General features: G+C 32.1%; 1 protein-coding gene across 1 annotated transcript; it reads right to left on the bottom strand.

Moving 5' to 3' along the window:
* Window positions 1-8,792: 8,792 nt before the first annotated feature.
* si:dkey-103k4.2 (uncharacterized) lies at window positions 8,793-9,682 on the bottom strand. Its single transcript, XM_056447619.1, has 3 exons — window positions 9,302-9,682; window positions 9,075-9,212; window positions 8,793-8,914 (listed from the first exon to the last, which is right to left on the bottom strand). The coding sequence occupies exons 1-3, from the start codon at window positions 9,357-9,359 to the stop codon at window positions 8,793-8,795; spliced, it is 318 nt and encodes a 105-aa protein (XP_056303594.1). The 5' UTR covers window positions 9,360-9,682.
* Between the last annotated feature and the right edge of the window lie 3,998 nt (window positions 9,683-13,680).

Here is a 13,680-nt window from a genome sequence, read left to right on the forward strand (position 1 = left end):
CCCAGGTCAGGTAAGTGGACCATTCTTATTATGCAGAGCAACAGAAATGTCTATAGATGCTGTATTCTGCATGCCAGGCCAGTAGGTTGTGATGTGACTTTGAACAGAAAATCACGGGTACATAAACAGCCCAACATGTAGCTACTGCATTTCGTTGCCTTGTACTGCATTTTGTTATCTTCTACTTGTACATGTGTAATGACAATAAAGTTGAATCTAATCTAATCTAATGTAGCCTAATTTAATGATCGGTCAATCAATCAGTCAGTTAGCGGCCTTTGGAGAACAGCAGGTGCGAATGGCACTCGCAAGAGAAATTAGAAATATGAGAAAACATACACAGCGGCCTCTGGTGGATTTGCGAAAACAAAAACCTCAAAAAAACGTACCTCCTGGGATTTATTTCATGCTGTCCAGAAATGTATGCAGGGGTACGTATCAATAATGAGCCTGGGTTGTTTATTTCCCTGTCAGTCATCATCAATCTGCTGATTTGAAAATGTATTCACACTGTCAAACTAAACAATGTATAGTTTTAAATATTTCTTTTAAAAATGACAATTTAATTTTAAAAAGTAAATTAATTTATATCTAAAATACTTTGTTTTATTGTGTATAGCGTAATTGCAGCAAAATAATCTTTATATCATTTTCAGACAACACTCACTATAGATAGTATCAACGTCAACTCCACATTTGATCCAGAGTGTGTGATGAACTGTCCTCATGAAAGTATGTTGAAGTCAGAAATTTACAGACTCTTGGTGAACTTTAATTTCCAGCCACTGGAGGGTGCAATACTTTAACTGCATTTTACAATGTTTAACTTCACTGACACTTGCATTTATTTTTCATTTCTGAAAAATTAAAATCAGGTCATCAAAAAAAATGAAACATGTCTGATGAAAGTAAGTTATTTCAGTGCAGTGAGTTCTAATGAGAGTGCGAGACAATGTGAGTTCTAATGAGCTCTAATGTTGATCGTTGTCTTGAGGTTTCATCTGAAACACCGTGTGTTTTTGTGTGTTATTGTGTTTCCATTCACAATAAGAGATGTTTGCATGATCTCAGTGTTCAAGACATTCATCAAGATCAGACGATGAAGATCACACAGCTCCACATCTGTGAGTTTATCACTTCATATTTGATAGGTTTAGTTTAGATGTTTTAATAAATGTGTTTTATTTCTCTCATAGGTCTGTTCATGTGGTTTAAAGCCACAGAGAGTATAACAAACATAGCAGTAACATTAGGAGCTGATGCTATTATAACCTGTGATCTTTATATAGAGGAGATTTACTAGTACAAACAGAAATGTCCAGATCCTCCAGTGTTGATCTTACGCACTTTTACTAGCACAGCAGAAGCAGCTGAATATGAAAAAAGTATCTTAAAACACAAACACTCAGTGAAAACTAACAGCCGTCTGTTCATCAGAAATATCAGCACTGATGAATTAGCAGTTTATTATTGTGTCAAAACTAGTGAACCACAAAAATTCAGCAACGGGACCAGAATCTACTTAACCAGTGAGTTATTTTTGTATGTTCAATAATGTGATTCAGGGCCGGCCCAAGCCTTCAGGGGGCCCTAAGCAGGATTTTAGTTGGGGCCCCCTTGGTGCAAACAATGTGACAAATTATCGTTGATCCTTGATTATTCGCACACTGTAAATTTAAAACATGCATTATCGATTTTATTTGCTGTAGTTGTGTTACTTAAATCATAAAATATGTTTAAAGACAATTCCAAATATTATACTGCAGAAACAACTGCCTATTGATCAACTGCCTATTGATCCCACTTTTTATATGCCTACTTGCCACAAAACTAAACAATTAGACACAAAACATTAATCTAAGCTGTAATTAATGTTGACAGAAACAAAAACAGTTGGAAGTAGCCAATAGCATACTTATTATTATTATTATTATTATTATTATTATTATTATTATTATTATTATTCAGTCACAAAACGCTGCCAAACAGTCAAAAATAGTGACAATAAAAATAATTTTTAAAAAATGGATAAATGTTAACATAAATGCATTTTGTAGTTCATATAGCTTAAAAATATTTACATCAAATTCTAATTAAATCAGGAAGCATTTTGTAGACATATTCGCATATAGCATATTACTAAATATCTAGGAAAAAAAATTCAGTTTTCATAAATAATTATAAATTAAGTGAATTTTTTTTTCTGTAAAGTGAACAAATTAATCTGCCAATGAGATAAGTAAAATAATCTTATTTAAAACCAAAAACAATATTCTTTTATTTACCTTAATTGGCAGATTATTGAGCTTTTTTATGAAAAAAAAAAAAAAAAACGCACATAATTTTGACTAAAAATCTGTCTAGAAAATGTTTATTGGTTAAATTTGTTTTAGATATTTGGACTAGACAAAAAAAAGAAGAAAGAAAATAATTTTTGCAGTGTATTTACCATCCATAGTTAATGGCTGTGTAATAAGAAATTTGAAACAAATGTATAAATCAGAAGCTTATTTTTTATCACCAAGTTTATGAAGCGTTTTGCTGCTGTGCCGTGCACTGTTGCTTCAATCACGATATCAGTGATTCTGCGATAAATCAACAGAAAACCAATCACAAATATATCATGAAAAAAATGCATCAAAAATTTTAAAAAATGTATTAAAAAAATGCAAAAAGGAAAAAATGCATCAAAAGGTTGATTCATTTCTTTTAATGACAGCATGTTTCTAAAATTGCAACAATGTAAAACAAGCGCACAGTTGTCAAACAACTTAACAATGCTGATGTGCAAAGAGCAGTTTGTGATTGAAAATCAGTCATCATAGCAGCAGAATCTCAATTTTGTGGAATATGCATTTAAGAAAACACTGTCAAAATAGTTAATTATTGCTTTCTAGTTTTCTGTAAACTTTAAACAACTTGATGAACTTATTTTATAAAAACATGGATAGTTTTTATGCTTAGCTCTGGTTTATTTTGAATAAGCAATCAGAACATCAGTTATTTACTCATCTATTTAAAAAGATTTTTTAATTACCCTAATATTTTTAGCCAAAATACCATCTACAAGACTTTGCCAAAATCTGTAAGGGTTAAATAAACGCAATGCATTTTAAATTATATGTTCACCCTCTATTGATATCTTTATCTAATACATATTTGGCGGAATTAAAAAGTTTGAGCACATTTAAGTCACAGCACTGCCCGCGGGCACGCGCGAGCGATATAGCGGAGTGAAAGCGCATCTGTGAGGAAGAAACTAGCAGAAAATTCGGGGGAGCTGGATGTCTGAAACACAAATACCTTAGTCCAGCTTGGACAGAAGAATATCCGTATGCCTGAGATTTCCACCATTGCAATGGCTCACCTGTCAGCAGTTTACATGACGTCGGTGTGTCTCTGATGATCTGCTGTTATGGGAAGCGCCTGGTGGTCGCTGAGTGTACTGTATTTAAAGCGGTAATCTGTTGCAGTCAGTGTGAAAGACTAATTAATTAATTCATATCTTTTGTAAATTTAGATAAGTATCGATACGTGGCGCCAGAATATGTATCGCGGCCGGAAATAACATGATAAATGGGCATATGTTTTGTCCCACCCCTTATCCATAACCCAACAAACAAACATAAAATGAAAGTCACTCATTCATTTCGAGCACTCTTGGGGGCCCCCTGGTGGCCACGGGGCCCTAAGCAGCCGCTTAGTTCGCTTATGCCTTGGGCCGGCTCTGATGTGATTTAACAACATTTACCATACTACGATGTTGTGATTGTTTTGTTTAAGATGTAAATATTTTGATTAACAGACTTTGTCTTTGACTTCAGAACCAGACAACGCTTCACAAAACCAGAAATCATGGAGAAATTTGATCATCATTACATCTGTCCTGTTCAGCGCTTTATCCGTCATTATGGCAATGGGTGTGTATTGGATAATAAATCAACTTTTTACCTAATTTTTACTGTAAATCTATAAAACGTTTATTAATCTGTTCATATTTGATGGTACATTTGTTTGGTCAGGTTTGGTCAGAAGATGTGCTGATAAAACATGAAATGATATGAGTGAGCAACAGGTGAGAATTACATTAATTATATAAATCTTTTTAACATCATCTCACACCTTCAGTTCTGTTTTTATTATATTAGTAGCACTTGAGTTGCAGCTATTCTGTGATGCATTTCGGGATCTAAAATGATCCATTATTTGAAAAAACATTTAACATTTATATGCAGTTGAAGTCAGAATTATTAGCCCCCCCAACCCCCCCCCCCCCCCGTTTATTTTTTTTCTCAATTTCTGTTTAACCGCGAGAAGACTTCTTCAACACATTTCTAAACATAATAATTTCAATAATTCATTTCTGATTTATTTTATCTTTGCCATGATGACAGTAAATAATATTTGACTAGATATTTTTCAAGACACTTCCATACAGCGTAAAGTGACATTTAAAGGCTTAACTAGGTTAATTAGGTTAACTAGGCAGGTTAGGGTAATTAGGCAAGTTTTTCGATAACGATGGTTTGTTATATAGCTCAAAGGGCCTAATAATTTTGACCCTAAAATAGTTTTTAAAAAATTTAAAACTGCTTTTTATCAAGCCGAAATAAAACAAATAAGACTTTCTCCAGAAGAAAAAAATTATTTTTAAATATTTAAATATTTGGAAAATATTTAAAAGAAAAAAAATTCAAAGGGGGGGCTAATAATTCTGACTTCAACTGTATATAAAATTGCACATCATGATTTTGCCAAGTACGATGCAATCCTGGGTTAACATCTACGTTAATCCTGGAACATAATGTTTGTTAGAAAATGTAATCAATACCTATTCCCTACCCCTAAACCTAACCATAAATGTAGGTTATTTTCAAAATTAGAGGGGAATAATAATTGGCTAACAATCATGTATGCAGAAGTGCATAAACCTAACCGTAAACCTAAACGTAAACGATAAACGTATCGCTTAATTCTGATTTCCTGATTGAAATATTGTTCCAGGCTCAACATAGATGTTAATCCAAGTCTTACAAGTTGAAATCAGGTTGGTGTGTAATATTATAGTTGAACATAAATATATGTTGTCTTTTATGGTCAATAAATCTGATCCACATAATTTGTTCTTTCAGTTTATTGAAGCTGTTTTGTTGAAGCATCTCAGCGGAAGCAGATCTTGTCAGAGCGAGTGCATCTTCACTCTTCTGCAGTCAAAAACAGATGCGGAGTCAGAGAACACACATGAGAATCAGAGAAGTTGAAAGTGCTTCTGATGTAAATCATTTCATTTGTGCATTTAAAACATGGTGCCTTGTATAAATTGTTTGAATTTGAGTAGAAAAAAAGATATTATATAAATGCCAAAGCTGAATTGTTTAATTCAAAGTTTTGGTAACATTTTAAGTTTAAGTAAAAATTCTCACTATTAACTACAGGCTTATTATATGTATAGCTTATTAAACAATTAGTTTAAATACAGGAGTTTCTCAAGGAAGCATTTCATCACCCTTACGTTTTTCTCTTTACACGAATGAACTTAAGATCCAGGATTTAGGTTTTAAGTTAATTAATTTTGCAGATGATATGGCACTTTATGCTGGTTGACTAAAAGAGGAACAGAGGGAGATACCTTATACTATAGTTATATACATTTGCTTCAAAACTGGTGTAAAATGAGTTCACAGGATATAATTGTTAATAAAACCAAAGAGATGGTTTTATTAAAAGAGAATTAGCAGAAATAAATTATAGGGTTGGTCCTTCAAGGACATGAAATAGAGGCAGTTAGATGTTTTAAATATTTAAGAACATTTATTGATATTAAAAAATTGACATTTTCTGGAAATGTAGAGTGTATTTATAAAAAAAAAAACAATGCAGAAATTATATCTTATTAGGAGATTACCACAATTTGGTGTGAGTTAAGATATTCTGAAGATGAATTTGGTTGAAGGAGCTGTGAGTTTTAACATGATTGCATGGTATGGACTGTTGTCAGTTAAAGAAAAGCAAAAACTGTATCGAGTAGTAAAAATTGGAAATACAATTGTAGTTAAAGCATAAACACAACTAAATTAAATGTATTTAATGAGAATTAAACAAAAAGCACATCATTACTGAATCATTATTGAATCTTTTTCCATCAAAATGACATTTTAGGCAACCTAAAGTAAAGAAAAATGTTTTTCCAAATGTCCTCTGTGCCGACTGCCATTAGAATTTTAAATACTGGATTTTAAGAATGAATGGGGTTTAACTTAGATTTTAATGTGATTTATGTGATGATGTTGAATGTATTTGTGTTGCCTGTTTTCTGTGATAGGTGTAATGTGCTGATGTAGTTGTGTGGTGAAGCCAAAGATAAATTTACAATTGTGGACAATAAAGAAAGTAAAATATTATGAAGATATTGGCTGTTTACACGTATTTATAAAGTATGTTCTTAATCTACATTGCCAATCCTACCCAATACCTAAACCCAACTACCTTATTATTATTAAGACGCATATTAGCAGTTTATTGAACTAATAATCATAGTTGATCATTTCATGTTGGTTTGTTTATAGCGTGACTTGTACATTAAAGTGAAGTATGACCAATTTTTAAAATTGAATTCAAATACATTAAACTAAACTCAATTTACGTATAATCAGTTTCTTTTGAAAATAAATCTATACCCGTTTATATGCTTTCAATTCACTTTTATTTAGATTTTATTTATGGATTCAGTTTCATTTATTCTATTACTACTTCTATATGTACAAAATCATTTATTTCTTTGTTTAAAGCCTCTAAAACACCCTTCATTCGTTTGAAGTGACTCTGATGTTGCGGTTTATTAACAGACACCCTGCAGTGCTGTTATTTCCATCTGAGGTTTGAATGACTGTGAGAACTGCGAGACATAAACGTATGAACGGTTTGGAAAACCACTGCACTGGGTTTATGGTCAAACCTTCACTCTAGACAAAGGTGAACATATTTTGCTTTTGCTTTAGTGCTTCAGTTGAGTTTAACCACATGGTCTTGGTGTTTCTTTTTCCTTTATGTCAATAAGTCAAGATTTTTATTAGTTAATGATAGTTAATGCATTAACTGACATCAACAAAGAATGAATGATAATTGTGCAACATTTATTAATCACAGTTCAAAAGTGCTCGTTGACGTAAGATATTATGCAGCTGTCTTGAATACTTGCTTATGATTGGTCAGTTACAACATTCCAAGGTATATTATATATTCTGAAATAACAACTGCTGAAACTAACAACACAGTACTTAAAATAATCTTGACCTTAAGTGAATAATGTGCACATCCATATTTATAGGGTTGTCATACTGCTTTTTTTTATGTTTGGCACCATTTTGTGAATAAATAATTCACAGGTTAGTGTATGATCCATTCAGCCTTTTTCAGTTCTGTCAGCAATGCATTTAATTAAAGAATTAATTAACTATTATGGCTCATAACAATGTTTTGTGTCTAATTTTTATGTTTTGTGGCAAGTAGCCTTGTAAAAAGTGGTATGAAATACATCCAGGTAATTATTTTCACAGAATAAAAGCCTTCATTCTTATACAACAGCAGCCAAAGAGCCTATCCACCTAATGAGTAACGATGAGTAACTTTTATCCACCTGGACGTACTTTATCCCTTACTTTTTGCACTGCAAGTTAACAAAGACTAAATATGAATGGTGTTGCCTTACATTAACAAATATACTGTAATAATACTGTAAAACATACTGTAATAAATAGATTATTCATTATTGGTTCATATTTGTAAATCATCATAAGACATTAATGAAATAATCATTAAATCTTAATAAAGGCTAAGTTTTCAAATAAGAAATGTACTTGATCCAGTTAATGTTTATAGCTATCACATATTTTATGCTCTATGCAATTATTGACTCAATTAACAACTTCACCTCAACATGAATTAAAATAAAACATATCAGTGCAGTTAGGTTTGAGTAGTCAAAATTTTCTTAACTGTATCTTTCTTGCAGTCAATAGTGATGGAAATGTTTGAGCCATAAAGAGCCAGTAATGAAACCTACTTTCTGATCAATTTAAAAAAGAGAGACGCATGTAATTTTACTTCAACACTAATTTTACACTGTCAAACAATAAATTCTTCCAATAACACACAATTTAAACTGATTGATATTGTGAGAACGTTCTATATAGCTATACATCAATGCTGTTCACTTACAGTACCAAATATTTTTCAAAAGTTCGAAGCCCAAAATGTCTGTCAGCAAACTAAAAAAAAAAAAGATGAGGAAAACAATTAAAATGTCAGTGCATTTAAACTAAAATTACCTCAAATTAATCAAAACAATGCTTTTAATAAATAAATCACATTCAAACCAAGAATAATATATATAAACATAAATATAACAATAAATAAATAAATTACTTCCAATCCACAAAACCTTATTTATTATAAGTGCTCTACAATTGTTAAACAAAATTTTAAGCTCTTTAATTATAGTAATGTTGACAATTCATATTTGTTCATTTAGATTTATTTAGATGCTTTTATCCAAAAGCGTCTTAAAAATGAGGATAAAAAACGCAGTATAATCAACTTAATACTGTAACGTACATGTAAACACACTCGAAATATGTTGTCTTTATGAAAAGATTTCTGGTGCATATGGAGTGGAAAAGAGGGTTTTAGTTAATTGTGAATGATTTTATCATCAGTTTTTTCATTTTTTTCAATTGCCATATGAACAGGCTTTTGTATTTATAGATAGAAATTAAATAAATTGTGATTTCAAATCATTTACCTGATTTGTTTGGGTCTTGAGGCTGATATGTAACTTGAGTTCGCAGTATATCAGCAGCATGAATGTGTTTTTCCAGCCTCTCTGTTTTTCCAGCAGCAAAAACTAAAGATGAAACTGTAAATTCATATGAGAATTATTAATATGCAACAAAATCAATGACATATTTAATGACAAAATGTTGCCTTTTGTAAAAGAGTATCATATATACTTTTACTTGGAGATTTCTATGCTGACTCCTAATATCCTAATTAAATATTTAAGTACAATAACTCACCAATCAGCACAATGAGCAGACAGCCACACATCAGCGCAGATATGAAGCCAATAATCTGCCATTGTATTGGATTCTGTTCCATAAACACCTCTGCTGTATGATTGAGACACTCATTTAATTCAGTTAGTTGACCTGGTTCTGTGAATAAAGTGTTTAAAAAGTGAAATTAGTACCAATTTTAACAGTAAACATTAGCTTTTCATCACTGAAGTTGTAAATTGACTCACCGGTTTTGATGTATATTGTGGTGCTGCTGCTGAATTGTGGAGGTGTGCGTGTGCTCATACAGTAATAAATTCCAAATTCATCAGCAGTGAGGTAATTAATAACCAGACGATGTTTAAACTGCACTGAATATTTGATTTTGAATGTTTTATTTAAGTATAAAGACGATGCTGTTGTTGAGAATGATCGCAAAATCACTGTTGGTGGATCTGGAGTTTTCAGTAAGATCCAATAAACATCATTTTCATCAAGATCACAGTTTATGGTAACATTTGATCCCAGAGCAGTTAGTAGATCTGCCACTCCAGCTTGACAACAGATCAATACATCTATTTAAAAAAGGAGTAGCAAAATGAGCATCATAATTAAGATTAGAGATAAGAGTATAGTTTAAACTTTCCCACAGATTCCATAAGCAAAACTCAATTTTATTGTTTTCATACATGTTTAATGATAATTTCCATAATAAATTAGAATTTTGACACAAAACGTTTGAAAATATTGTTTATAATAATACATTTTATTTAAATGCTTCATAATTACATACATTTAGTGTTTGTTTAAAATGAGACAAATCTGTAGTTACTTTAATCTCCAGTTTATTTAAGAGTTTAGACAGTTCTTCTAAGAAGAAGATAACCAGTTGCAATTTTCAGCTTTGCAGACTGGAAACATTGTAAAACAGTGTCACCCGCTACTACATATATTTTGTAGAGCTGGTCAAATAAACAATATTATATTGAATGAATCACGATAAAACAATGATGTAAATAGCAAAAGCTCTGGACTTTTTTACTCTACTTTTTGGCCACCGAAAATTTATCCATCAAAAACATGTTATCTTCTAATCATTGTGGCTTCAGTCATTGTTGGGCTGCTCTTTGAAATCTGGAAGCATTAACAACTTATATCAAAATATTTATTTTTGTTATTCAATATTAAATAATAATCAAGATGGCATTTTTGCCAAATCGCCCAGCCATACTATTTTGTGACATTAGATATTTTCTTCTGTGTACCTATATGTAATTTTTACATTCATCCATGTTGTTGTGAATGGTGCTGTGTGCTGTCAAAAGCCCTCATGAAAATGAATTCACTGTCAAAATATTTTTCAAAATGCAATAAATGTAATATATTAATAATTTTACTTTGGACGTTTACATTTTATGGACAGATTATGTTTATATCTTTTCATTTTTGTCATTACATTTTAAGAAGTAATATAGTCATGATACACTGTCACGTTAGTTTTAGATTTAAATAAATGTAAACTAAAATAAATATATCGTACAAAATCACGTACACCATGTGGATTAACACAAACTAAAAACGTCAAACTTTGTACTTCTACCAAATGAAAAGTCATAAGCTACTAGTAAAACAATTAATGACAAATGTGCGAGATTAATAGTCAAATGTTACAATATATTGATAGTAATTAAACTTACAGAGCTGAAGCTGAAAACTCCTCATGTCGCGTAGAGATTAAAAAGCTACACGAAATCAGTTCCCGCCACACAGCAGTTCAGATTAGCTTGACTAAAGCACTAAAGCAAAATAATATTTATGAATCTCAGACTCACACTCACTATGAACACTAAAAACGTCAACTCCGAGTTTGATCCTGATGTGTGATGAACTCTGTGACTGTCCATATAAAATCTATTATTTACTGAATTACTCGGTCATTCCGCCCCCATCTCGTGGTGATGCAAATTTACAGCATTATGGGAACATTGTTCAGTTTCTAGCGGGCGCAATGCCTCAAAGAGATCCAGCTGCAGAACCGCAGAACCACACACGTTTCAGGCACACACAATCTAGCACACACGATTTAGGCAAACCATATATGGTAACTAACTCCTTAGCATTATCGCCACCAGGGGCATCGCTAGACCCAATTCACTGGGGCACATGCCCCAGTAAAAATTTCCAGTGCCCCAGTAAATAAATTGAGATATGATTTACTTCATATGCAAGTGTATTTATTAAGAGTGGTAATTCCGAAATAAAGACGTTATTCTCTAAGTGCAACTGAACCAACGCTGGTGAAAGCAATGTGTTTAATCAAAAAGCAAACTGATGCATCTCTGCGTGTGCGCAAAGAACAGGCGCGCCTCTTGCAGGCGCTGCTCTGAGAGTCCCGGTAGTAAACATGCGTGCCAAGAAAGACGGCTACCTGCTTGTTACACGCCGCTCATTCGTTGTAAAACCAGCATAACAGCTTTTTTTTGTTTTGCAAGTGGACAAAACTAAAGTTTAAACAATACGATGGTGATCTTACTAAGCATGCCTCCTGATAGATTTTTTTGTTTGAAGCAAAAAGGAGGGATGACGATTCAGGGAGGTAAGACTTAACAAACCTAATTATCTGCCATGTGTCAAGTCTACAACAGATAATCCTATGACACATCTTTTTTTTTTTTTTTTTGTATTTTATTGAATTGTCAATAGAATTTAATTAAAATGAAATTAATATTTATGCAAAAGTAATTTCTTAAATGGTCTTAGCATCACTTCAGTTGTCTTAACATTGTTTTCCAGTTACATAATAATATGTATATAAGAATAATAATATGTATATAAAAATAATGTATAATAATAAGAATACTTTTATTTATAATGTATAATTATTTAAAAGATTATGACTTGAGAATATGATTTTACCTCAGCGCTGCACTTTTCTCCTTCGCCCTCACGCTGAGTTCAGGTGACGGAGTGTTGTGAAGTAGTTAAAGTTTCCTCAGTTTAATTTACAGTGTCAAACTGGCACAGGAATATCAGTATATTGATATAGGCTTTGCTAAACGGCTGGTTAAATGTCTTTTTTTACAGAAGCTAACAGACGCGCATGCTGGGACCACGGTGATGAGTCAACACTCGCATATATTTTGACTTATTTAAAGTAGGCTATAGGCTATATAATAATTTTGTGTAAAGACATTTATAAAAACATGTAGCTAATATATCACAGGGGTTTGTGTAGCAGCAATTACGGGAGCATTAATTAAATCCTTTTTACCGTGGAGCGAAACAAACACTGCACAGTTGTGTAGCGATGGAGACACACAAAAATATATATTAATTATATATATTTTCGTCGGAAGAAAAATATTCTTTGAATGAATTTTGTTTTGTATAATTTGTATCTTAGTTTTTGTCGGTCAGTTATTTACAAAATAGACAAGAATAACTAATAAACTTTGAGGTGAAGCGATGTGCCTCAGGGTCCGCTATATGCCGCGGCCAAAACACAAACCGGTTAAATACAATTGCAATAAAAATAAAATAAAAGTGAAATATTCAGTTTCGAATATTGAATCTTAGTTAACTGTATGATCAAAATTAAAAGAGCAGCCTATAATATCACTCTTTATGACAAACATCCATTGATCGGACAGTTTTGCTTTAGTTTAATCAAAAGTTTAATTTAGTTTTGAACTTTTTGATATTTTAGTCAAAGTGGTCTGCATAACCAATGATTGAACTTATCCACCTGCGACCCACCCGTAATTAAACATCATGTAGGCGAGCTGGCTTTTTGATTACCTGAACCGTGTATTAACAGCTGCATCAGCATAACCGAGATCTGCGTATTAATAGCAGCACCAGCAGATTTAAGAGAGTTTGTTTCATAACAGCGTTTTATGCTTCTTAAATATCCAATATTAAGAGAGTGACTCCATAAGGTACATAACCTGCGCACACTTGATTATTACTTTAATGTGTAAAGGATGCATCTCACAGCGCAAAGCATAACTTATCCTTTAAATGTCCATGCTTAATATGTCATTGATGAGGTCTATCTATTGAAAGGGTTACCTAAAATGGAGTATATATAGGCTATATATGGGCTACATAGCAGGGACGTTAAGGTTGTTGGTAACCCTTTCAGTAGATAGGCCCTGAGGCACATCGCTTCACCTCAAAGTTTATTAGTTATTATTGTTTATTTTGTAGATTACTGACGACAAAAACTAAGATACAAATTGTACAAAACGAAATGCGTTAATTGTAAAAAAAATATATGAATTGTATATTTTTGTGCGTCTCCATCCGCTACACAGCTGTGCAGTGTTTGTTTCGCTCCACGGGAAAAAAGGATAATGCTCCACTGTAGTTGCTGCTACACAAACCCCTGTGATATATTGTCTACATTTTTTATAAACTTCTTTACACACAATTATTATATGCTATAGCCTACTTTAAATAAGTCAAAATATATGCGATTGTTGACTCATCACTGGCAGCTTGCGCGTCTGTAAAAAAAGACATTTGACCAGGCTTTTAGCAAAGCCTATATTAATATACTGATATTCCTGAGCAATTTTATATATATATATATATATATATATATATATATATATATATATATATT

This window comes from Danio aesculapii, chromosome 22 (assembly GCF_903798145.1).
Source record: "Danio aesculapii chromosome 22, fDanAes4.1, whole genome shotgun sequence".
NCBI lineage: Eukaryota > Metazoa > Chordata > Actinopteri > Cypriniformes > Danionidae > Danio > Danio aesculapii.

Bases quoted from the DNA above. Each gene is read 5' to 3' on its own strand.
- si:dkey-103k4.2 (XM_056447619.1), bottom strand. From the start codon at position 9,359: ATGAGCACACGCACACCTCCACAATTCAGCAGCAGCACCACAATATAC. The intron at 9,213-9,301 runs GTGAGTCAATTT...CTTTATTCACAG, and splicing joins CACAATATACATCAAAACCG to AACCAGGTCAACTAACTGAA. The intron at 8,915-9,074 runs GTGAGTTATTGT...ATGAATTTACAG, and splicing joins TCTGCTCATTGTGCTGATTG to TTTCATCTTTAGTTTTTGCT.